Source organism: Aristolochia californica, unplaced genomic scaffold (assembly GCF_029961685.1).
Source record: "Aristolochia californica isolate CCGP_79_NKW_82.1479 unplaced genomic scaffold, dmAriCali1.0.hap1 SCAF_8, whole genome shotgun sequence".
NCBI classification, from domain to species: Eukaryota; Viridiplantae; Streptophyta; class Magnoliopsida; order Piperales; family Aristolochiaceae; genus Aristolochia; species Aristolochia californica.
In genome coordinates this window covers 40,106,475-40,131,334 of record NW_027182279.1, presented here as the reverse complement: position 1 = coordinate 40,131,334, position 24,860 = coordinate 40,106,475, and the positions used below count along the sequence as shown (strand labels likewise).

General features: G+C 37.4%; 5 protein-coding genes across 5 annotated transcripts; 1 reads left to right on the top strand and 4 right to left on the bottom strand.

Moving 5' to 3' along the window:
• Positions 1-268: 268 nt before the first annotated feature.
• Positions 269-1,500, bottom strand: LOC137938865 (universal stress protein A-like protein). The gene is made up of 4 exons (XM_068783941.1): positions 1,224-1,500; positions 1,037-1,131; positions 830-951; positions 269-401 (listed from the first exon to the last, which is right to left on the bottom strand). Exons 1-4 carry the CDS (start codon positions 1,411-1,413, stop codon positions 311-313), a joined length of 498 nt encoding a protein of 165 aa, XP_068640042.1. The 5' UTR covers positions 1,414-1,500; the 3' UTR covers positions 269-310.
• Positions 1,501-4,640: 3,140 nt separating this feature from the next.
• LOC137938538 (ferric reduction oxidase 2-like) lies at positions 4,641-14,713 on the bottom strand. The gene is made up of 7 exons (XM_068783491.1): positions 14,656-14,713; positions 7,045-7,147; positions 6,702-6,908; positions 6,377-6,611; positions 5,673-6,262; positions 4,881-5,569; positions 4,641-4,783 (listed from the first exon to the last, which is right to left on the bottom strand). The coding sequence occupies exons 1-7, from the start codon at positions 14,711-14,713 to the stop codon at positions 4,641-4,643; spliced, it is 2,025 nt and encodes a 674-aa protein (XP_068639592.1).
• Positions 7,435-11,722, top strand: LOC137938921 (uncharacterized). Its single transcript, XM_068784035.1, has 4 exons — positions 7,435-7,967; positions 9,090-9,221; positions 10,767-10,877; positions 11,232-11,722. The coding sequence occupies exons 2-4, from the start codon at positions 9,105-9,107 to the stop codon at positions 11,466-11,468; spliced, it is 465 nt and encodes a 154-aa protein (XP_068640136.1). The 5' UTR covers positions 7,435-7,967; positions 9,090-9,104; the 3' UTR covers positions 11,469-11,722.
• A 1,726-nt stretch (positions 14,714-16,439) lies between the features above and the next one.
• On the bottom strand, positions 16,440-19,469 carry LOC137938927 (probable ascorbate-specific transmembrane electron transporter 1). The gene is made up of 4 exons (XM_068784042.1): positions 19,079-19,469; positions 17,872-17,920; positions 17,577-17,776; positions 16,440-16,903 (listed from the first exon to the last, which is right to left on the bottom strand). The coding sequence occupies exons 1-4, from the start codon at positions 19,220-19,222 to the stop codon at positions 16,595-16,597; spliced, it is 702 nt and encodes a 233-aa protein (XP_068640143.1). The 5' UTR covers positions 19,223-19,469; the 3' UTR covers positions 16,440-16,594.
• Positions 19,470-22,652: 3,183 nt separating this feature from the next.
• LOC137938537 (nuclear transcription factor Y subunit C-2-like) lies at positions 22,653-23,015 on the bottom strand. Its single transcript, XM_068783490.1, has one exon. It carries the CDS (start codon positions 23,013-23,015, stop codon positions 22,653-22,655), a length of 363 nt encoding a protein of 120 aa, XP_068639591.1.
• Positions 23,016-24,860: the final 1,845 nt, after the last annotated feature.

Below are 24,860 nucleotides of genomic sequence, written 5' to 3'. Positions count from 1 at the left end.
ATTATTAATAGATTAACAGCATTTCAAGGTTGTCCCAGTCAAATTGGGACTATGAATGGTTATTAATTAGAAGCAGAACACAGTAGAAAGCTACAGAGAAGCCCTGATAACAATAAAATAAGAAGGATTTCACAACTTTGAACTAACAGCACAGGGCTTACAGCCATTACAGTTTTGAAAAAACAAACTGGGTTTCACATTGATGCAGAAAGAGAAGAGGAAGAAGATCAATCACGTTGCCATGGTTGTTATTCAAAGCTTTCCATTACAAAAAATGGTCGAGTTATTGGATCCTTGAACTTGGTAGTATTCACTGAGCAGTTGATTTTGGTTTCTTCACTATCAAAACACTACAATGAGCATGATGTGCACAGTAGTCGCTTACACTCCCAAGAACAGCCCTACAAGACAATTAAGAACATGGTTCATATCAAAATTAGCCTGAAAATAAGAGATGCTGGTTCATATCAGGTCTTGGACTCTGGATTTCACTCAGCCAATGAAGTTCGTTGAGGTTGCCCAAGTTAGGTCAATTTTGAGTATCATTCCTATACTTAAGTTTTCGTTGTTTCGGCTGAAGAACACCCATGTTTTCTTGAGCCATTCTTTGCATAGGGATAATACTCATGTAAGCAACAGCTCATGAAATCAAAGGGGATTGCAATTCTTTACTCATTTTCACTAACTATTATTGGGAATAATAATGGCCAAATTCTCATTTTCTATTCTTTTCTTTTCTAGGGTTCCAAACCCTAAAAGGAATGAAATTTTCAAACAGATTATTCCCATGAATGAGACCCTTTTGAATATAGTAGGAATGGTTCATTACCTTTTGAAGGCACCATAGCCATGGCTGCCAACCACCAGCATTTCAGCTTTGTGCTTATCCACAGCTTTGCACAACAGCTCCCTTGCATCTCCCTCCATCATTTGCACTTCGAAATCTTTGAACTGCAATTGAATAAAAAAAAAAAAAGTTACTGCTTTGAAAACCTGAATGACAAACAGATTATAAGCTACCAACACAAATGCTCACCGATTTCTTTTCACATATCTCAGCAGCCATCTTGCCCACAGAGGAAGCCATTAGATTGATATCAGACTCCACCCTTGTGATCATATCACCAGAACCTGCAACAAACAGATCATGATCCAAAGCAGGACGATAAACATCATTTGAAACATCATCCCATACTACAAGATTTTTCTCCTTTTCACATTACCAGGGCCTGCAAGTCGCACGACTTGAGAAGCAGGAGGCTTGATATGGAGCAAGATGATCTTGAAGAAAGAGGTTTCACTGGAGCCTTTCATGGGTAAAAGAACATGGTCGAGAGTCCACTCCAACGAGTACGAGCTCTCTGCGCTGTCGTCTACTCCGACCAAGATTATCTTCTTTGATGCATCCGCCATTGTTGCAGAGATCCGAGCTAAATGGAAGAGGAAAACGAATGAATTAGATGTATATTTAAGACAAATCTCTTCGAGGGTCTTCTCGTTCTTGCCTTGTTTCTCTTGTTTCAAATCTCTGAGCTAATAAAGAAACTCACAGGAGCAGCAGTTGGGGAGTATCTGGCTCAACTTCTGTTTCGGATGCTGCTTAGTTTTTTCAGGAGATCGGATCCTTTACATGACACATGTCCTTCACCATCGGAGACTCAATCTGTTACTCCTCCTTAACATTAGTGGCTTTTTTAGGAGAACTTGGATAAAAATAAGCCACCTCTATAATCTTCCTGGTTTAACTCGTTCTCACTCGAGGCGGTTTTCTCTCCTTCTCTTTCACACATTTTGCAGAAACTTCTCTCTTTGCTATTCTCTTTGACGCAGCCAGTCCCTTAAGGTTTGAGCTCAAATGAATAATTAAACCATTGATAAGAGTGGTTGGTGTTGCTTCATCTCCAATGAATAATTCTGGGTTTTCATGCTAAAATGGCTTGAATGATCTCGCCGGAGAAGAAGAATTCATGATTTAACAGCAAATGATTTCTTAACAGATGCAGTTTACTTTTTTTTTTGGGGAATTTTTTAGAGAAATATGCTTTCAAAAGAGAAGCTCACAATAATTATAAAGAGACATATAAACATTAATTAGAAAATCAAAGATGAGTACCCTAGGGGGTTAGTACCGCAAGGGTTCAAGTGAAAGTGATTATCTGGTTCATTAACTTCAACCCGTTAGTGCCGCACCTGGAGTCGAGTTCAAGTGGATGAACCAGTTCACTCACTTGAACCCCACCCACTCCTGAGTAAAATGGGTGAATCAGGATTCCCACCAAAATCCTGGTTCATCTACTTGAACTCATTGCTCAATGCTCTCTCGCCTCTCTGCCCTCCACGTCCCATGCTCTCTCGGCCCTCGCTCTCGAGCTTCCCTCTCTCCCATGCTCCCTTTCAGCCCTCTCTCTCGCCTCTCTGCCCTCTACGTCCCGTGCTCTCTCGGCCCTCGCTCTCGAGCTTCCCTCTCTCCCATGCTCCCTTTCAGCCCTCTCTCTCGTCTTTGTCTTAAACTTCCCTCTCGCCTCTTTGCCCTTTGCATCCCATGCTCTCTCGAGCTTCCGTCTCTCTCGTGCCCGCCTCCTGTGCTCCCTCTCAGCCCTCTCTCCTATCTCTGCGCCTCGAGCTTCCCTCTCACCTCCGGTGCTCTCTTAATGTCCAATGCTCTTTTTCGATTTCCCCCATTTTGGCTTCAATTTCTCCCGTTCTGCTTCGATTTCGTACAATTTGCCCCATTTGGCTTCGATTTTTCCAAATTTCAGAAGATAATTTTGGGCCGGGTTTGTAGTCAATTAAACTAATAATAATATTTTTAATTGATTAAACTAAAGAATTATTTTTTTATTTTTTTAAGAAATTTTTATTTTTTATAATTAATTAAAATAATAATTTTATTTTTTATGTATTTTTATTATTAACTTATACTATATTAAAATCTATCTCATGTAATTAATAAAATAATATATTTCTTTACTTATTACATCCAGTACTGTTATTACTATATTACATTAGTAATTTAAAAGTGGTAATTAAAATATTATTAAAGTAAGCATTAGATCAAGTATTTTTGTTTAATTATTCTATTTTTATGTTAAAATATATCTTATGTTATTAATAAAATAATATATTTATTTTGTTACTTTTTATTTATCTATTTTTTATAATTAATTAGTGCACAATTAATCGTCACAAGTAATTATTGTATTAATTTATAATAAAATACAATTATTTATTAATGAAATATATTATTTAATTAATTAGTATATCAATATATTTTAATACCACATTAAATTATTTATTAGTATAGTAGCCATGTTTTTTTTACTTAATTATTTGTTTAAGTATATGTTCTATTTATGTATATTATAAAAAGTTACTCATTCTTTTGTTTACACTATATTTTTCATTTTGGGCACTAACACTGGAAACTGTTTTCCAATGCACTTTACATCTACCACAACCTAACCCCTCCCAAATCCGGGTCAATTCGTTGACTAACAGGTTGACCTAGAGAGAGAGATGATTAATAATGAAAAGTTTGTAAACCTTGCCTCTATTCAAAAACAAAAACGGAGACAACATCTCTCCCAATCACGTTTAAGTTGGGAGCTGGAGAAGAATAAAAAAATTAATGAACAATATAAGCAAAGAAATGCTACAAGATGGTGGCAATCTAAGGCATTCCCTGTTTAGTGACTGCATCTATGACCCTCGCTTGCCGCTCCGACATGCCGCTACCGGAGAGTGTTGGTGCGTCGGTGCCACCACCGCCACGGCCTCTCGGCATGTTGGCCGCGTCTACATGGCCAACGGCACCATAACCAGCCATCTTGTACTCCTCAAGGCCAGAGTACTTGACATAGGGGCTGCTTTCCAAAGGCAGCTCCACCTTCTCCCGGTCTTCCCTTTTCAATTGCTCACTCGCCATTTCTGATATCTCTTCTTCTGATCACTTGCCATTTTTTCAGTTGTTACTTATATAGCTTTGTTATGAATGAGTTGGTTGGGAAGTGGAGATTCTCGGCAGTTTAGACCAAGTCAATTGAAAGGGAGGGTTTTAACCAATTGATTGACCAAGTCCAAGGATTTATTCGGAATACATATTAATCCTTCAAGATAGAAATAGAACGGATTGTATTATTGGGTTTTATAACATTGATAATAATGTTAATTTAATAATATAAATTAGTTAATGATTTTTTTATATGAAAAAATACCCTCAACAACTTATTAGTTTCTTCTTAATTTATAATTTCAAATATATATTTTCATTGACGTAATTAATATATATATATTGGTTAATGGGTTCTTAATGTATAAAAAGTTGCTTAGAGAGAGAGAGAAACAAGATTAATAATGAAAAATTTGTAAACCTCTGAAAAAAAAAAGTTATTACATCTCTCCTAAATTCATTCTAAGTTGGGAGATGTAGAGGAATAAAAAAAATCAAAGCATGGAAATGTTACTTCCCGCTCCGACATGCCGCTACCAAAGAGTGTTGGTAGATTGCCACAACCTATTAATCCTACAAGATAGAACCAGAATTTCACATTTTGTTAACAAGCTCTTCCAGAGTAATCTAGCTTCACTTCAAGGTTTGCTTAGCATTTTCATCTCATCAATGGGGCCCCTCTGATCCTTCGTTACCAGCTAAAGCTGATGGATTCAAAATGTAGGTTATCAGCCAAACCAGCAGAACATATCGCTGCCACACGTTGTCGCATCCCCTTTGGCCCGCTGGCTAATACTCCAATGCTTGATTCATCACATGATTCCAATAGTATTTCTGCCATGGAAATTAAATTCGAGTTTTAGTCGTCATTACCATGAGAGAGGATTAGAAAAGAAATGGCAAATTAAAGTTTGGTTATGTATAGGCTTACTTTCAATGTCCGGTCTCTTGCCGTAGTGAACTCTGATGGATTGACTGAGTGACTGATGAGGCTGACTCTCCAATTCTCTGTCACCATTATTGAACCACGACCCATCCTTGACGACCATCGCTTCCATGGCGCTTCGCTTCTTATTCCATAGAACCGCAGCAGTAGATGCAACAGCTATGGAGAAACAAATGAACAACATGTTGAGCAACGATCTTGAGATGTGAGGGAAGATCAAGTTAGTGTCGTGGTCAATTGGGTAGAAATAATAACGTGTGGTGATCCCCAGCAATATCAGGAACATAACGAAGGAGCTAGAGATGATTGCGGCAAGCCAGAGCCAACCGTTTGGACCCAAAACAGCTGAGACCGGGGCATGACACGGGCTAGTCTTGAACCACAAGGTTCGCTGGAGCGGTTTCTGCTTATTGTTTTCACTGTTGGGTCCTTCTCTAGTTACATAGGCGTCGATTCGAAGCCGCAAGCGGGACATATCACACCCAGTTCCGGAGAGAGGTAGGAGGAGGTCAATCATGGAGAGTTGTTTTGAGTTCCTGAAGATACAAACGAGTTGCACTTGTGGTAGTACTGCTTGTTGCTCGAGTGTTGAGCTCAGGAAGATTAATTCTCGAAAGATGGATATGAATGGAGTGATCCCACTGCCTCCGCTTACCATCACAAGCTTGTCGTGCCTGTAGTTTGAAGAAAATTCACAAGGTTAATCAGATAATTAATGGATGAACACATATTAACCGACAAAATTGGATTATGGAGCACAACAGTTCATACAGTTACCTGAGGAAGTTGGTAGAAGAAGGTGATCCGTAAGGTCCTTCAACTGAAACATCCAAGTGATCCACCGGAGATGGAGAAGAGAGTATCTGATATAGTTTTTGTGACCAGATTCCTTCACTCTTGATGACGACACTGAGCTTATCTCGTTCCAAGCTACTGTTGGAGGTGACTGTGAAAGGGTGCCACTGTAAGCGGGAAATACTCGGCACATTTACAAACATTATGCTTGCAGGCGAATAGCTCAACCCTGGACTCTTGGAGAAGTTGAGCTCAAGTGTTTCACAAGGGAGGAGACGGGCGGCGAGCAATCGAACTTGTTGTCGAGATTGCAGGAATCGCAAGCAGCGGTCGACCAAGAAGAGGTATATGCCAGGAAGAATAAGCCCAAAAATGGCAAGGCCATAGGAGGAGGTGCCGACATGGACTATGAAGAAGAAGAAGAAGAGAAAGTAGAGATGGTGCGTGTAGTAGAAGACCTCGAACATCTTTCGTCTCACCCTTCCAGAACTGGTAACCCACATGAGCAACCCACAAATCAAAGCTAACTCGCCTGCAACATTCGACACTCCAATCATATCCCACTTCAACATCTACTCCATTGAAACAACAACAGAAAAAAGTCAAGAATCATCATGGAGTCGACTCGATCGATAGAATTTGTGCAGATATTCAGAAGAAGAAATTGAGATGTCAGATGTACGTACCTGAGAAATCTGTTTTTTTGCAGCCCAATAAACAATGTAACACAATCCATGAGCTGTGAAGAGGGCCATGACGATATGTCCTAGCCATATGTGATACTTGACGTTGGCCTCCGAGGTGAGTCCCACCAATGGCAACAGAGACGATCCTCGAGTGACGGGGAAGAAGAGAAAGGAGAAACAGATAGTTCCAACGAGGCCTAATCGGAGACCTGTACTTTCTAATTTCGCTTCCCACCTGATCATACATTCCAAAACCAGTCATCTTACAACTTCTCTTACGGGTTAAAATAAATAATACAATATGATACTGAGATAGATCTCTTACAGTTTCTCGCCCTGATGGTGAGCAGATGTAACATTCATCTTGGCATAGCTGTTGTGTAAATACATTGTCAATGCCCAGACAAGCAGTGCAAGAAACATGGCAAAGAAGGTCAGCTCTGTTCCTGAAACGATTCCAAGAGGACCCTTAACTAGCACTGGTCGTCTCCATAGAGAAAGAAGACAACTGGCTCCATTCTTAGCCCCGATACTGCAATTAAATAATGAGAATACATTTAGATTCCATCCAACAGTATTCTGCTACGGATTTCTTTTCCATTCAATACAATTACTGATCCATAGAGGAAGAAAAACAAAGAAAAGGAAGGCAAAGATGAATCAAATACCTCTTCTTTTGGCAAGATTTAATATTCTTGCCAAGATGGAGATAGACGCACCCCAAAATAGACATGAACAAAACAGGTAACACGAATGTCAATAGGTCCGCCCCTGCAACAACAACTAAAAATTGTTTGAGAAAAAAAAAGAAAAGAAAGATTTTAAAGAAACAGAAACAAAAAAAAGTAGCAAACGAGTTATATTTGTAGAAGAACAATACCTTCTGTTCCAAAATATGTGGAATCGACTCGAGTAATGATCTTAGCCTGCCACTTCATGTAATAGCTTGTTGGGTATATTACCCAAAGAAGCATCCTCGAGCAAACACTACTCCAATAAAAAACACAATGGCTGCTCGAGTAATTTTTGTTGCAACAACCTCCATGTTTAATCGTGCACACACCACTGCTAAGTTAAGAGATGGGAGAGAAGCGAGTTAGGTTCCTTATTTATACCGAAAACCAAATTCCTCCCCGCTGGGTTTGGTAAGATTAATCGGAGTGGAACTGCAGTTTCCAATTCGTCCCCGCTTTCCATGTTCATCCTTCGTTCCCCGCTTTGGTAAGATTAATTGGAGTGGAACTGCAGTTTCCAAATTCGACCCCGCTTTCCATGTTCATTCCCACCGCTTACTCAATCCGTCCTTCGTTAAGTTTTACACCTCTCGCCCTCTCTCTTCCATCGATTTTCCACCACATCGCCAATTTCGAGAGCCGATCTGGAAACTCTAGTTCTCTGCCAAGACCGGGGGGGTTTCTCTCCCATCGACCTGTTCTTCGATTTGCTCTTCCATATCAGAGCTTCTCCTGGCGTACTCGACAGTGTTCATCAACGATTGACAGAACCGCAATTCCTCCCCTTCGATCTGTTCTTCCATAACCCTCAAGTGCCCCTTTCAGTAAACTAATTCCACTCTACTCGTTGGCAGCAGGTGAATTCTAAATTGCTTATTTTCCTTGTTTGCCTTTTTTGCTTCTGTGGCTTCTGGTTAGTGTGGCTTATGTGGCCTACTATGGCTTACAGGCTTAAGACTCATCTCTTTATAGTTTGAAACAGCTACATGGAAGGTAACCATACTTAGGAAATGAAATGTCTTTGGTTTGTCCAAAGCACCATGTAGTATCAAGTACAACTAGAAGGCTTCCCCTTGTTTGCGGATGGGTGTCTTTCTTTGAGTAGATTGGTCATTATGAATTCACATGTAACTATGAAAGGATAGGACATCTAACATGTTACATGGTTCTATCTGAGGATAGTTTTTTCGCTAAGATAGCAGGATAAAGGAGCCATTCTAGGTACCTGAATAATGTAAACTTGGGTTCCATTGGTTTTCTAATCACTATGGTTGCTTGTTAACTTTTCACCTCCAAACCCTTTGTCTTATTTGGGGTTGGTTCACGGTGTCTAATGAATTTCCATATATGTGTAGCATGTGTATAACATCATTAGAACAGAAATCCAAATGCTTGGTGAGCTGATGAACATGTCCATGGTTTAATGATTAAAGAAAATAACCCAACGCTTTTGATGCCGAAGTAGGCCAACCTTTGCATCAGAACAATTTGTTAAAAATATAATAGATGAATGTTATTTTATATCATAACTGTCTACTAAATCTCTATATCATTGGAACACAGAACTTGATAATACTTAGTGTTTCATTTTTTTGTAATATAATGTTTAGCTAATTTATTTACAGTTCTTCTTTCCCATAATGATCCTTTCTGATCTTTAAAGGCCTGTTCTCCTGACTGCAAAGAAAACTCTGAAAATTTTAATTTTCAGTTTCTTTTTGTTCTGTGTTTTTTATTTGGTAAATGCAATGCTATGAGAAACGAAAGTTTGAAAGCTTCAGTTACTGAAAAAGTGCATAGGTGTGCTGGACTGTTGAAAATCCGTGTGATTTTGCATCTAGATGCTTGAAACATGTCCGGTGTTAAATTTTATGGCTGAAACTGATTGAGTCCTGTTTAATTGAATTCAAATCCTGAAGTTGCTTCATTTTGTACTGCCCAATTATCACTCTCTTCCGTTTATTACTTTTATCTTGCAGATTATAAGCTTAGACATGAACAAACTCTTGGAATTTGGAAGGAAAGCATTATTCGTAATCAGGGTGCTTTCTGGATATGAAGAGAGAAGGATTAGATCATACCGATTGCAAATCCAAAAGCGAATTGAAGTGGTAGGTGAGCATTTCAGTAGCTTTTGTCTTAACATTTTTAGTTGCAATAACCTTGAAATTTTGAGATTATTTTTCTTTTCTCACTGGACAAAGTGCAGTTCTTTATTTTTCTTCCATTGATCTAGGAATTTCGCTTTCATACTTCTCTTTAGCTGACATTTATACATGCTTTTATGCTCAGACTTTTGTTCTGGTAACATTTGGCTATGGTTGGCCTGACCTTTTTACTCTACATGAAGTCTTTTGAGTTAAGCAGACCAACTTTGCATTTTGGGTTTGAAAAAGTTTAACAATTAGAAAAATTGCACTACAATTGTCCGCTGCTGCTACCTTTTCCTAAGGGGCTTAGGAGGGTTAAGTTTGCTGACATTTTAAATTACATCTGAGGGTGCTAGAAGGGTAAAGGTCCTTAGTTTGATCATCTTGTGATGTGCCATTGGTGTGTGCAGTGGCAGGAGCGCCACTGGGAGCCATGTGTTCTTTTTTATTTGCAGCCATGCTTTTTTTTTTTTTTCAAAATAAGTTGAAATAAGATGGAGGCTCTCTCTTGGTTGGTTTCCTGATAGCATTGAAGAATCTCTGTGGTTTTGTCCTAGGGTTATTGAATCCAACCTAAATGGACATAGGAATTGAAGAAAAGTTGTTACTGACATTCAAGATTCGTAATTTGAAAGAGGTCAAGCTCGAGAATATTAAACACTGCAGCTTCTTGTTCTTTTACAAAATGACAAGTTTCAGGCTTATTAACTGAATAGAAGCACATATGAAAGCAACTAATTAACCTTACTAGCTTCCACTAAATGACTAAAATACTGTCATGTGCACAACCTGCTCAGTATGCCAAGCTAAATTTAGTTTTTTTTCTTTCATTATTAGCTCCAGAAGTTCCACATATTTACAAGTTTCTCTCATACTACTATTTGTTTGATGGATTTATTCTGTTACTGCAAAATTTTGCCATTGACAAATTTGGTTAGCCCACATATTCCATGCGACAACACAGTTACAACTCTGTTCTAGTGCATCATGCATTATCCTTGCATGTTGTACTATCATTCCAAAAGATGAACAAGTGTAATGCAGTGTGTCATATGTTGCATTCGAGTTAAAGCTGATACAATTATAGTTCATCTATCTTATGTTGCATTCTAGTTGAAGCAGGCATAACTATTGTTCATCCAGAACCAACTTCCTGATGTCTCACGAGATGCCATTTTCATCTTATGCAAATGACAGCTGCCTTTTTCAGGAGTCAATTAGCATTCTGCTAATTAATGTACATTATATGTATGGGAAGTCTATCCCTCATTCTGAAGCGGCCTTCTTTGTTTTTATATTGTGCAGGAAAGGTTCTTTTTTTTTGCATACAAAGAATCATGTGTAGTGGTAGAGATGTGTATAGTTTGAGTGTTCTTCTCTGCAATGTTATTGTAGCTTTTCTTTTTAAATGTTCATGACCTATTTTTCCTTTTTTATTCTTAAATATACTTATGTAGTTGTTGAAGTGCTTTGATGTGATCCTTCTATTATTTTTTGTTTGCTTAGGCTGAAGCAAGGAAGATGGCATTGAGAAAGATTCCTGAACAGACCATCTTGGCAGAAGTTCGTCGTATGGTTGAGGAGATGCAAACACTCAACAAAAAACTTGAAGAAACTGTAAGTTCTATTTTCACCTTATGACTTCGTATTCCTCAAAGAGGAATGTACCACAAGCTGTTGTTCATAAGATAGTAAGTAGCAAGTAGCCAGACAGTTGGACAAACTGGATGATGCTTGGTATTAACCCAGCTCTTTTTAATCTGGTCCAATATTATCACTTGGCTGTTTAATTCACAAAGCAAAGAAATTCGTAAACAAATAATTGGGTCTATTGAGGACACCACGAGATTACAGAGTTGGCCCTCTGTCTTCTATTAATAAATTGCCCTGATAACCTATCTCATAGTAATTTTCGTTTAGTGAGAGTTTCAATAGCAGTTTTAGTCATATACAGCTTTGCATTTTTGTCAGGAAGTAGCTATTGAAGAGTATTTCAAGCCAATTGACAAGCAGGCTGAGATAATAATGAACAAGCAACTTGAACGGGAAGAAAGGACGATGAAGGATATGGTGAAAGCCATGAAGGATCAGGCCTTGATGGAGAAAGAAGTAGCTGAGAGGATCACCAACGCGCATGTGATCGATGGGAGCCAGAACAATAGCCAAGGCACACCCTCCACTATATCCAACGAATCTCAGGTTAAATGACTAAGAAGAAACAGCAATCCTGGATCTTCAGAAGCAATGTGTTCAGGTATTTAGTATAAGAAAGTTCGATAAGCTAAACTGAAAATTTATCTGCTCAAACTTACATGTGAAATGGTGATCTGTGGAAAGAAGGCGAAATGTGAATCAACAAATAAGATATGAGGTTTTGCTGCCCAACATGACAAACAATCGGGGATACCCTCAAACCAGTTTTATTCTTTAGAAGCTAGACAAGGTAATTCTTTTTGAAAGCATTGAGTTTGTTTTTTCTTCAATCAAAACGCATACAGGATGTCTCTGCATGCAGCATCCAGGAAACTCTGAAGGGTTCATGATAAGGTCTACATTTCTTACCCAAGTTCAGGTCAATCCTATTAACATCAAGTTTTTGTTAACCAATCCCATTGCCAAAATGCCACCCTACATTATATGCACCCCACAGCATATCACATAAAAGCTTGGTTTTTATATGGCTTGCCATTTTATCACATCACTAATAAAAAGTAGCTCCAAAGATTTTTTCAGGACTTTTTAAGTTATGGGTGCTAACCCTTCAGGGGAAGAAGAAACAGAAATCCTGGATCTTAAAAATATTAAGTAAAATAAGTTTTTTGACCTATTCTTGCAAAATTGGGAAATCCGTTGGGAGAGGGTACCCTTTCCCAGTGAATTTCCCAATTTTGCTGGCACTGTTTTTTTCTTTTTCGTTTTTTTCTCTTTTTGTTTTTCATTTGTTTTATTCTTCTCTCGTTTCCCCTTAGAAAAGTTCTAAGGATGAGGATATAATTCTTATTATGCTCGTATTTTTTACGCTTTATGTTAATCTTTTGTTTCTATATTAAATTATCATCTCGACATTATTGTTATAATTATGTCTGGTCAAACTAATGGTCCAATGACTCTTCCCTTCACTATCCAACCTAGTAACTAAGACAACTATAACAAATTTAAAAATATGGTGACTTGTCTTATAACACATAAATACAAATAAAAAATATCCACGTGACAGTTTCATTGCAAAAATTATATTATCATTCCATAGCAATGGTCTACAAATTAAAACAAAAATTATATTTCATTGCAATTCAATAAAATGATAGTATTTATTGTCTCAATATACATATATTTTTTACTCCATTTTGAAGTGATGTCAATATTGGTAAAACGATAATTAAAGTGATGTCAATATTGGTAAAACGATAATTAAACCCAATTGATTAGGGTTAGATTGGACATTATCACCATATTGGGTTTGGTTTTGAGCTTCTATGGTCGAACAAATAAAGATTTGAGGATAATAATCTCTCAATTTAATTATATATTTTTATTTTTTTGAAGTAACATCAACACTAGTTTAACCACTAATCAAACACATTTGATTAGTATTAGATTGGACCAATGTATTATTTGGTTTTATAACGTTGATAATAATGTTAATTAAATAATATAAATTATATAATAATTTTTAATGAAAAAACTCCCACAACCACTCATTAGTTTCTACTTAATTTATAATTTCAAATATATATTTTTCATTGACAGAATTAACATATATACTGGTTAATGGGTTCTTAATGTATAAAAGGTTGCTCAGAGAGAGAGAGAGAGAGAGAGAGAGAGAGAGGAACAAGATTAATAATGAAAAGTTTGTAAACCTTGCCTCTATTCACCAAAAATAAAAATAAAAAAATTAGTTACAACATCTCTCCTAAACTCATTCTAAGTTGGGAAGTGGAAAGGAATAAAAAAAATCAAAGCATGGAAATGTTACATAAAGGTCACCGTCCAAGGCATCCTACAAGATAGAACCAGATTATTCCACATTTTGTTAACAAGCTCTTCCAGAGTAATCCAACCCCTCTGATCCGTCGTTACCAACTAAAACTGATGGATTCAAAATATAGGTTATCAGCCAAACCAACAGAACAGATCGTTGCCACACATTGCCGCATCCCCTTTGGCCCGCTGGTTAATACTCCAACACTTGATTCATCACATGACTCCAATAGCATTTCTGCCATGGAAATTAAATTCGAGCTTCGATCGTCATTACCATGAGAGGATTAGAACAAAAATGGCAAATTAAAGTTTGGTTATGTATATGCTTACTTTCAATGTCCGGTCTCTCGCCGTAGTGAACTTTGATGGATTGACTGAGTGACTGATGAGGTTGACTCTCCAATTCTCTATCACCATTATTGAACCACGACCCATCCTCGACGACCATCTCTTCCATGGCACTTCGCTTCTTATTCCATAGAACCGCAGCAATAGTTGCAACAGCTATGGAGAAACAGATGAACAACATGTTGAGCAACGATCTTGAGATGTGAGGGAAGATCATGTTAGTGTCGTGGTCAATTGGGTAGAAATAATAATGTGTGGTGATCCCTAGCAATATCAGGAACATAATGAAGGGGCTTGAGATTATTGCAGCAAGCCAGAGCCAACCGTTGGGACCCAGAACAGCTGAGACCAGGGAAGAAGAGAAAGGAGAAACAGATAGTTCCAACGAGACCTAATCGGAGACCTGCACTTTCTAGCTTCGCTTCCCAACTGATCATACGTTCCAAAACCAGTCATCTTACAACTTCTCTTACGGGTTAGAATAAATAACACAATATGATACCGATCTTGATCTCTTACAGTTTCTCGCCCTGATGGTGAGTAGATGTAGCATTCCTCTTGGCATAACTGCTGTGTAAATACATTGTCAAAGCCCAAACAAGCAGTGCAAGAAACATGGCAAAGAAGGTCAGCTCTGTTCCTGAAACGATTCCAAGAGGACCCTTCACTAGCATTGGTCGTCTCCATAGAGAAAGAAGACGGTTGGATCCACTCTTAGCCCCAGTACTGCAATTAAATAATGAGAATACATTTAGATTCCATCAAACAGTATTCCACTACGGATTTCTTTTCTATTCAATACAACTACTGATCCATAGAGGAAGAAAACAAAGGGAAGACAGATAAATTAAGTACCTCTTATTCTGGCAGAATTTAATATTCTTGCCAAGATGGAGATAGATGCACCCCAAAACAGACATGAACAGAACAAGTAACACGAACATCAATAGGCCCACCCCTGCAACAACAAGTAAAAATTGTTCGAGAAAAAAAAAAGATTTTAAAGAAACTGAAACGAAAAAAGTAGCAAACGAGCATTACATCTGTAGAAGAACAATACCTTCTGTCCCAAAATATGTGGAATCGACTCGAACAGTGATCTTAGCCTGCCACTTCATGTTATAGCTTGTTGGGTATATTATCCACAAAAGCATCCTTCCAGCAAATGCCACTCCAATCATGAGCACAATGGTTGCTCGAGCAAGTCTTATCGCCACAACCTCCAATGGTACCCTCGTGCACACACCAATGCTAAGTTGGACATGAGAGAGAAGTTGAGTTAGGTTCAATGCTATGTTGGAGATGAGAGAGAAGCTGAGTCAGGTTCCGAAGCATGCCTCTTCTTCTAATTCCTTCCTTATTTATACCAAAAACTAAGTAAACTAATTGCAATGGAACTGCGCTTTCCAAATTCCTCCCCGCTGGGTTTGGTAAGAATAATTGCATTGGAACTGCAATTTCCAAATTCCTCCCTGTTGGGTTTGGTAAGAATAATTGCATTGGAACTGCAGTTTCCAAATTCCTCCCCGCTGGGTTTGGTAAGAATAATTGGAGTGGAATTGCAGTTTCCAAATTCCACCCCACTTTCTTATTTTTTTTTTCTCACCCGAGCGGAAGAGCGTGTAACTTCCACGTTCATTCCCCCACCCTGCTTACTCAATCCGTCCTTTGTTCAAGTTTTACACCTCTTGCACTTTCTCTTCCATTGATTTTCCACCTCCAACGTTTCCCTTAGATTTATTATATTTCATTCCGCATTCAATGCTTATCAAGTATAGAAGATTCTCAAAATTCAATCCCAATCTGGAAAATCTAGTTCTTTGCCAAAAGATCGAGCAATATCGTATCCATCCGTTTCCCCATCAATACCCTAGCTCAGTTCACTCCAGATTGACAGTTTTGACATGGGAGTGCCACATCGTTCGGTTGATTGTCGTCTAAATTTTTTTTTGAGACTAGATATATTGAGTTTTCCTCTTGCCACTTCCATCAGAATTAATATTCACTCATTCTCTCCCTTTTCTTTTCCTTTCTTTTCCCGTTTTTCCATTTCTAATACTTCATAAGCAAATTAGATTTTCCAATCAGATCAATGCTTTTGGAGGTGAGAGACCCTAACCATGTTGCAATCGGAGAAAATAGTGCAAAGATTTTCTCTTTCTAAATCCTGACAGGCCTTTGACAGGTACAACGGAGTTGTTGTAGCATTGTTGCTTTTGAACTTCAGAATGGTTAAAACTGTTGTGAATTATCACTTGATATTCTTATGTTTCTTGACCTTAGTGGAGAGACATGAATCTAGAAAAGTGGAAGCTATCAAGCATTACACCAAGGATCTCAAAGTTATTGATGCAAATGGTAAGGAACAGAGTGTACTTCCCTACAGAGAGAGAGATTAAAATTATGGGTGATAAGAGCCTCACAGATCCTTGTGTATGTCTTTGATCAGATTAGCATCTGATGACCCTCCGGTAGGTGTGTGGCTCATTTCTGCGATAGAACAAACACTATTTTATATCGAGTGAGTTTACTACAGAAACATCTAAATGTTAAACCACAAGATCCAAAGAAGTGGGTTATTGGTATTGGTGTCATTCAAGAAAGTTTGAATCAGGAGTGTCTTCCTCTCTGTACCGAACACATTAGTAATTTATACTTAGGTAACATAACTCTCCAAGATATAGACTCTGCTTCATGAGTGGATTTTCTTTAAATTCTATAGGCTTAAAACCAGATTCAGAACATTGAAGTGTTAGTATCAAAATTGATGATATCATGAAAAGTACACCATGCTAATATATAAATTTTAATGGAGTCCAATGAAGCAGCAGCAGCAGCAGATGATGATGATGAATACGTCTTCTTAGTAAACTCATACCATCTTGTTCATGGTTACAGAGAAGTGGGAAGAACCATATTTGATAAACAGTACAATTAACAAGCTCTAGAAACAAGCATAAATAACTAAACTTACAACTTTATCAACATATCATCACTTTTCAACTATCTGAGATTGGACTGTAGCTATGTGGGTCCTCAACATGAACTGTAGAAATGGTGGCCAAGATGACGAATGCACCAAATAATACCACAGCAATGGCATTGAAGTTCACTAAGAAAGCTTCAGGGCCATATTTATCCAGACCAGTGTTCTGCAGAAAAGTGAGCTTCTCCAAAAACCCTAATTCAACTGTGGCCAAGGCCAAGAGGTAGACGAAGAGTCCAAAAAACACATGCCAAGGGAGAACTCCCCTTCGGAGAGATGGTGTGCCACCGGGAAAGAAGAAAACAGCCAAGCCGAAAATCCACTGGAGTTTCAAAGGCAAAACCATAAACCAGAGTGAGACAATTTTAAAAATATTTTTAACAGATAATTAAACTGCAAGAGTTTTACTTCCTATTACATCCACAGCCTACTAGTTTGTACTAGTGACTTAGTAATGCCATGCTCCAGTTTATAAGAAGAGCAATTCCTCTGCTCTGTCACTGCACAGTGAAAGTACTAATCCACTAAGTAACTAAGTAAGATCCCTTGAGACCTTCTACCCGTATCAAAGGCTGTAACCAAGACTACTTTGAATTGATTTGAAGACAATCACTTTTTTGAGAGGAATCGTCGGGGCGGACTCTTTCTCCTCTAATGAAAACTGTGTTGTGTTAAGAAAAGGTTACAGAAGGGGATCAAGGCCTGGTGCCTTTTCTCCAGGACAAAGCAACTGCTGCACCACCCTAAAATTTCATAGAGATAATCTCTGGAAGACCACTAAATGTACCAAAGTTTTTTAGTTGTGTTGATCCATCACCATGTCTACTTTCACTATGAAGGAATTTAAGGGGACAGTTTCCAACCGAAGTGTTCTACCTGAGTGAATAGGTGAAAATTTCATAGAGGCATCTAGCCTAAAAAATCTTACTATTGCTCTAGTGTTTAACTAGCAAGACAGTTATTGCCAACTGGCTCTGTAATTTACATTTCCATACCTGAATAGCATATAAACAAATGGTACCAAGTCCAAGCCAGGAGTGCAAGCTGTACAAGTTGGCAATTCCACTCTCATTGTGGTACTTAAAAGCAGCATATACACCAACAATCCCAAGTACAAGAGCAATGGCATGAAGAACAAGATGAATCAACTTCTTCACCTCTTTACTGAATGGGAGAGCCTTGTAACTGATTATAGCTGCATCAAATGATAAATAGACATTTGAAGGATAGGAGAGAGAAAACTATGATTCATTAAGAAAGTTTAGAAATGAGTTGTTTGACAGTCTTTACCTTCACTTCCAATGATAACAAATCCAATGAGCATTAGCACTGGATGAACCTGGAATACATAAAAAGAAGACAATGAACACCAAGCTTGAGTTTACCCAAGATTTATAGAAGATTCAGAAATCCCACATACGGCCTCCAAGAAGAATAATATCAGCAAGAGGCTTGAGATAGAATATCTTATTTCGGGTTTGACATAAATAAGAAGAAACTTCACAATACCAAAGTTAGTTTTCAGAGAATTTTTACTGATGCTCCTCTTGCATTACATTAGTTTCATCTAGGCCATCTATTCAGCCCTTTTAAACCTCTAAAAGTATTACTCATGCGAACAAAAACATAGCAGAACAGGACTAAAAATCAACACTGAACTGAATTAGGCAGCAAAACATTTGAAGCTAATGTAAGGGATAACAATGAAAAGAACAAAACCAAATGAGTCTAAGTTACTGGCTAAAGTAAACCCCAAAAAGTCTTGAAACAAGACAAAAGATGCTGAGGTGAGTGTAATTAAGCAAGCCAAAGACAAAATAATCAGAGGTGACTAAAAATATACGGGGAAAGCTAAAGATAAAATCAATAGAGCTGGCAATGAATATGCAAAGCTGAAGATAGAATAAAGCATAACCCAATAAACAAAAATGAGCCAGACAAAGTTTCTCAACAGTCTGCTCTGACCAAGATCATATCGGAGAAGAAAAACTGATCTAGTTAAGTAGAGAAAAGAAATAAACAGAGAACCATAGAAGTAGAGGTACAAACTAGTGACCACGAAGTAATAAGAAGAGACTAAAACACTAAAAAAACAAGATTCAGGGCAAAAGAGGAAGATACATGGTAAATTCTGAACATAAAGATGTACGATCAACTGGTACTCCATCCTAAACAATCTTGGTTGTAACAAGAATCACTTACTGTAATAAAAAAAAAAAACTCAGAAAACGAACTCCTTTAAAAAACATTGTAAGTCAAAGTTGAAGTCTGTTAGAACATGAACATTACCCATTTTCAAAATTTACCAATCAACAAACTTACACGATCAAGCAGATTTTGGGAACTCTTAAGGGAGCGGATTTTAGTTCCCAATTGAACAAATAAATGGACAAAGACCAAGAACACAGAATAACACTTCAATCAAATTCCATCACCACTCAAGACCCACTGGAAAAACAGAGATAATTCAGACTACCCAGAAAATGAGCAAGCATACATTGAAGATAAGCTGTTTGTTGGTTGATGTGAAAGCCAATCCTCCCCGGTAATAGATGCACCAAACCAACACCAACACCGCCGAAGCTACCGCCAGCACATGGGAAACATAAGTGAACACCCGCCCATCGACGCCCAAAGCCATCTCTTCCCTCGTCTCTTGCCCCTCTTCTCGCCGGCTACCAAATAATTCGTCTTTCGCCTGCTTGAAACTCTGCAACTATTCGTCCTTACCCCGTTATCTAAATCCTTGCAGCCGATTCATTACCGTTCGATCGAGACGAAATCGATCGAAGGGTCAAGGTTTCTCCACGAGTTTAGTTGCTCGTGGCTAGCTGCTGCTCCGGATGTCGTGGGGTTCTCTGATCGCTTCGTCGCGCAGGGATGTCGTATTCAGCTGTCAAAATTCTCAACTTGGATGATGAGTCTTCTCCACCCTTTTCCGAGATTACAGTGACAAAGGCGGCTGGAGCCATGGCAGGTGGAGTGATTAAATTTGACTTACGTGGTAAAGAATCTTGTTTACTGATAAGTTGGTGGATTATCCGCCATGTTCGTTTGTTTTTCCCTTGCCGAGTTTTCAATTTCCATGTCTTCTTCTTTATTCCATGTTTGCTTAACTCAAGCCATACGCAGATACGGGGAGCATATCGGCCAATACGGAAGAACGTATCCGATAATACAATAAATACATATCGGATTTCAATTGATACATATAAAAATACCGGTATGCTCTCCTCTACGCCATATCTTACCCTTGAATAGGGGTGGGTGTCACATACCGGCTATCGATATCGGGTTACTTAAAGTCTAAAACACGAACTCGAGGGTGTAACATAATGTCACCTTCTAAACTAAATATATAACATAATATGTATTTGGTCATTATATAATATTTTTAACATTGGAGACATATTAATATAAATAACCATGTTTTTTTAGTAATTTTAAAAACAACAATTTAAAAAAAAAAAACTTTTAGATTAGTCTACACAAAATTGTCTGTACCAAGGATATTGTATCGCTAGTCGATACACCTCATATTGGTTGATAAAAGCCAATACATAGAGATTGTATTGGCTAATATGCCTGATATGTATTGGATTTTGAGGTCTCCGATATGTATCGAGAATCCGATATGCCCACTTGTGATCTATGTAGTTCTATGGTTAGAAGTAATTATCAATCCTTTTTTTGAATCAATTTTGAGACTTAGACCTTAGAATCTAAAACCCTAATATAATGCTTCCAAAATGTCTAGAAAATCATAAATTGAAAGGCAAATAACTTGAAAAGGTGACACAATGTAGTTGACATCATGAAAAGGTTGCAAATATGTCCTACTATTAATGATCCTCCAACCCTAGCTTTTGTGTTCTTATGTGAGCCACACAAGACCATAAATTTGGTGGGTTTGGTAAATCTATTAATTAACATACAAAGCCTATATTTCATTTTGTATCATTTTCAATTGACTTTATTATAGTTTTTTTCCTTCTTGTATTTGATATTAAATACCAATTAAATGAATTTGATTGGAAGATATTCGATATAAGGTATATTTATTTGATATTTGGTATTATATTGTACGATGAACGGGAATTCAGCTTCCACGTATATAAGATTCTAGAATAAAACAGTTGGAGGATATGCTACTTCGCTTTACCGACATAAAACCTAAGATCATTTTCATTAAAATGAACCAAGTATCAACTGTCCTGGTTACCAATAAGAAATTCAAATTAAAATTAAAAAATCAAGTATCGAAACACATAGTTTCTTTTTTCTTTCAGTGTTTGATGTGAACAAAAGCTGGTTTTACTCTGTTATATTGTGGGACCCACCATGAGGACGTAGGCTGGATTTACTCTATTACAATGTAGGGACAGACCATGGTGGCATGGTTCGTATCAGTGTTTCACATATAAAATAAAAATAAAGAATACTACAATTTTTTAAGATATGATGGAGTATTCCGAAACTATAATCCAGTAATTATCTTGGATAAAATACACAATATTTTAAAGAACAATATTGAAAGGTGCTCTAAGTTGTCTAGAGTCTATATCTAATATCGACAATGTCGATATTATCGATATGCCCAAGAAGAATCAATATTTTGAACTCGTATTTGTTTTCCGATAGAATAAGGATCAAATACACGTATCGATCGATACATGCAACCATGAATGTATAAAAGTTTGTAAGGTTAATATTGGGTGCTAATACTTATCATTCCATTTGGTATTTTAATAGTATCAACTTTGGTAGAGATTATTATACTATCATGTTGCATCTATGTTTTTAACTTGCATTATTTATCATGAGAAGTTGAGTTTTTGAACATGGACGACTTTCTCGTTTGGATTCATCTATCAATCAAAGGAACGTGGAATCTATACACGTGATTCACGTGAAGGTGGTGGCTACTTTTTGTTTTTTTTTTTTTTTTAACCCTAACGTCCCTATTTGTTACATGTAACACTGTACTCCTGTACCCGGAGCTCGAAATCGGGTATGTATCGGATGCATCGGGCAATACAATCCCCTGTATCTGCGTGTATCGGGTGCCCTACGATCCAATAAGTATCGGCTAGTTACTGATATTTATTGGTGAGACGAGGAACTTTGCTCCTTTACCATTCATGGGATTTATACGGGGTATCGGATGTTATGTAGTATGTAACAGTTAAGAAATAACGTATAATACGATACATATCGGTTTTTCCGAAACACCCACCTTAGGGTTGGATTGAGCTAGATTTGTTGCAGACCACCCAATTGTAAGAGAGAGAAAGAGAGACCTCTCAGACCCTATTAGAAAGAAAACTAATCATGAGTTCAAAAACCAGAAGAGAGAGGGAGAGAGAGGAAGAGAGAGAGAGAGAGAGAGAGAGAGAGAGAGAGAGAGTCATTTTTGACAAAATCTCAGACCTCAGCAGTAAGAAAAAAACTGATCAGTTTTCTGAGATGGGAAAACAATGTACTGAGAAATATCCAGAAAACCATCAATTCTTTGAGAGAGAGAAAGAGAAAGACCCAGTAGTTTCCACATATCTCAGGAAAATTAATCAGCTTCATGAGTAGTCAAAAACCAGAAGAGAGAGAGAGAGAGAGACATTTTTGACAAAATCTCAGACCCCAACAGTAAGAAAAAACTGATCAGTTTTCTGAGATGGGAAAACAATGTACTGAGAAATATCCAGAAAACCATCAATTCTTTGAGAGAGAAAGAGAGAGAGAAAAGGACCCAGTAGTTTCCACATTTTTCAGAAAAATTAGTCAGCTTCATGAGTTCAGAAAACAAAAGTAGTGATCAATAAACAGAAAATGAACCATCTAGAGAGAGAATCCTACTTGAAAGCATACCCTTCCCTAGGGAGAAAATATTTCCAAGAACTGTGATATATGAATAGCATTCCAGAAGTTGAAAACCAGGAAAAATGAACCCAGAAGAATTGAAGCAGCTTGCACAAGATTTGAATTCACAGAGAGTTAAAAGGACTGCGACAGTCAAGAGATAAACAAAATAATAACTGCAACAAGCAAAAGATCAGCAGAAGAACCATACTTATTCATCTCTCCATGATCAAGCCTTCCTTTGCACCACCACCATCTTCCCGGCAGCCGGAATTCGTCACCGTATCGACGAGAAAGTCGAAGATATCAGTCATCTCAACCGCCTCCGAGACGTCGTCTTTATGCAGCATCCTTCTCTTCCCCTTGAGGGTCACACTCCATGACCTCAACGTCAGCTCCTCGATGAAGAGCACACATGTCTTTGAGAAAATTATAGGCGCCTCGCCGGAGATCATCTTCACGTCCTTTCCGGATCTCTTCATGATCTTCTTAATCCTCGCCAGCGGTAACAAGTGTGGTCCGGTCCTCCCTGAGACGCCGCCGGAGTGGATACCGGAAAACATCCCCGCTTGTCTCATAGCCCTTGTATATATATATATATATATATATATATACGTATGTGTATGTATACTCAAAACAGAACCAGCTTTCTAGCGGGTGAATGCAGTTGAGTCGGAGGTGAGGAAGACTGTTCAGAGGTTTTTATAGGGAAGGGAGGGTGGCATCTAGGCCGGCCATTGACAACTAGAATGTAAGAAGTCATGAAATCTGAAACTGGCCTATTGATGTTGTCTTATTGTCTTGGAAGACAAATGGGTTTTTCTTTCTCTAAGTACAGGCAATTTTATTATCACTAGTTTGAGGGCTTTGAGTTTTCCTTTCTCATTTTATTTATTTATTTATTTACTTATTTTGCCCTTTTCAACACTATGAAAAGAGAAAAGATTTTCGTTGTTTTAAGTTGGGACCCAAAGGACAAGATTGAACTATCTCCAATGATTTTAGGTACCATTCAATGTTCTTCAATTATTTTATTTTTTATTATTATTAAAAGTTAGATAATCCTTCTTCAGTCTAATATACGTTATTATCGTAACATTTGTCGCATCGTTGCATCATTTTCATAAGGACCGTTAGTGTCACCATAGGAAAAACAAAATGAAGGAAAATCGTTTTTCTTTTACCAGTTTTCTCTTTAAAAAAAAAATTCTACTGGAAAATATTCCCTTTTGACTAGTTTTTTTGTGTTTGTGCTGCAATAGTATCAGAATGGTTTCATCCACTCTTGTAGGCGGTAGCTTTCCGCACCTAACAGATCTGTCTTTTGGGTGTATTGGCTAGTCGTTGTCAAGTAGGAGATAACGGAAAAAAATAGTTATAGTGTTTGCATTTACACTAAAAATAAATATATTTTTTATAAAAATAAAAATAAAATTAAAGTAAGAGATAAGTGATCTATAACCTTAGTTTCCTATTGGAGCAATAGGAACTCATTTTTCTATCCTTTTAAACATTTCTTAAAGATAAGAATAATCGAGATGTATCAAATGAAAAAAAATCCCCCAAAAATAGCACAAACATTGGAAATTTTGGTAAAATAAAAAAATTCACTAGATATTTTTTCTATATTTACTTTCTTATTGGCATAAACACACTCTTAAGTGGCGAGTGTATGAAGGATACGTCTTGGTTTTGAAAGTATCGATATGACACATGATATTAGATTTTCTTTATTTTCACCTGAGAGATGTTGATACAGTTCAATACTCGATATATATTAGATTTTAGGGATCCGATAGAATACATGATAGCAACATACCCATTAGCCCTAATTCACATTAAAATGTAAATGAACCACTTATAGGTACACTATTTCCCAAAATTATGAGGGATTAGATGTATATAATACATCAACTAAATATTTAATGATTAGTGAGATTAAAGGCCTTGTTAACATATGTCATTTTAGTAAAAATAGAAGCCTCATTTTGTCAGCTTTGAATGATCTCTAAAGACAAGGCCTTAAATTGCACTCTCTCCTTATTAAAAACCCATTTAAGAGATTAACTAATTAAATTAGAGTTGATTGATTGATTTGCTTCAACTTTGATTAATAAAGAATCATGGGGCAAGCTAAATTGATTGGATGTGACCATTCCAAATGAGAACTGATGGAAACCTTTTTTTAAGTACATTAATATAACCTTGACAAAGCTAGGTCTCATGTCACGACCACACTTGTATATAATATGTTTTTTTTTGTAAACCATCATAGAATTAGAATATACTCATAAATGCTTCAACTTCTAAAGCTTAGTTTATTTTGGTTTATGGGTCCAAACATATTTAGGCACAGAGTGATATCCTTAAGATAGTGGCACTACCAAAAAATAATCGATTTAAGTTTTAATTTAAATTTTAAA

Coding starts and splice junctions, on each gene's coding strand:
- LOC137938865 (XM_068783941.1), bottom strand. CDS start 1,413: ATGGCGGATGCATCAAAGAAGATAATCTTGGTCGGAGTAGACGACAGC. Junction 1,132..1,223: donor CGTGCGACTTGCAGGCCCTG/GTAATGTGAAAA, acceptor TGTTTGTTGCAG/GTTCTGGTGATATGATCACA. Junction 952..1,036: donor AGATATGTGAAAAGAAATCG/GTGAGCATTTGT, acceptor ATTCAATTGCAG/TTCAAAGATTTCGAAGTGCA.
- LOC137938921 (XM_068784035.1), top strand. CDS start 9,105: ATGAACAAACTCTTGGAATTTGGAAGGAAAGCATTATTCGTAATCAGG. Junction 9,222..10,766: donor TCCAAAAGCGAATTGAAGTG/GTAGGTGAGCAT, acceptor TTGTTTGCTTAG/GCTGAAGCAAGGAAGATGGC. Junction 10,878..11,231: donor ACAAAAAACTTGAAGAAACT/GTAAGTTCTATT, acceptor CATTTTTGTCAG/GAAGTAGCTATTGAAGAGTA.
- LOC137938538 (XM_068783491.1), bottom strand. CDS start 14,713: ATGAAGTGGCAGGCTAAGATCACTGTTCGAGTCGATTCCACATATTTT. Junction 7,148..14,655: donor CACATATTTTGGGACAGAAG/GTATTGTTCTTC, acceptor TTGTTGTTGCAG/GGGCGGACCTATTGACATTC. Junction 4,784..4,880: donor CAAGAGACCGGACATTGAAA/GTAAGCCTATAC, acceptor TTTCCATGGCAG/AAATACTATTGGAATCATGT.
- LOC137938927 (XM_068784042.1), bottom strand. CDS start 19,222: ATGGCTTTGGGCGTCGATGGGCGGGTGTTCACTTATGTTTCCCATGTG. Junction 17,921..19,078: donor ACAAACAGCTTATCTTCAAT/GTATGCTTGCTC, acceptor TATGTATTCCAG/GTTCATCCAGTGCTAATGCT. Junction 16,904..17,576: donor TTTGTTTATATGCTATTCAG/GTATGGAAATGT, acceptor TTGAAACTCCAG/TGGATTTTCGGCTTGGCTGT.
- LOC137938537 (XM_068783490.1), bottom strand. CDS start 23,015: ATGAGACAAGCGGGGATGTTTTCCGGTATCCACTCCGGCGGCGTCTCA.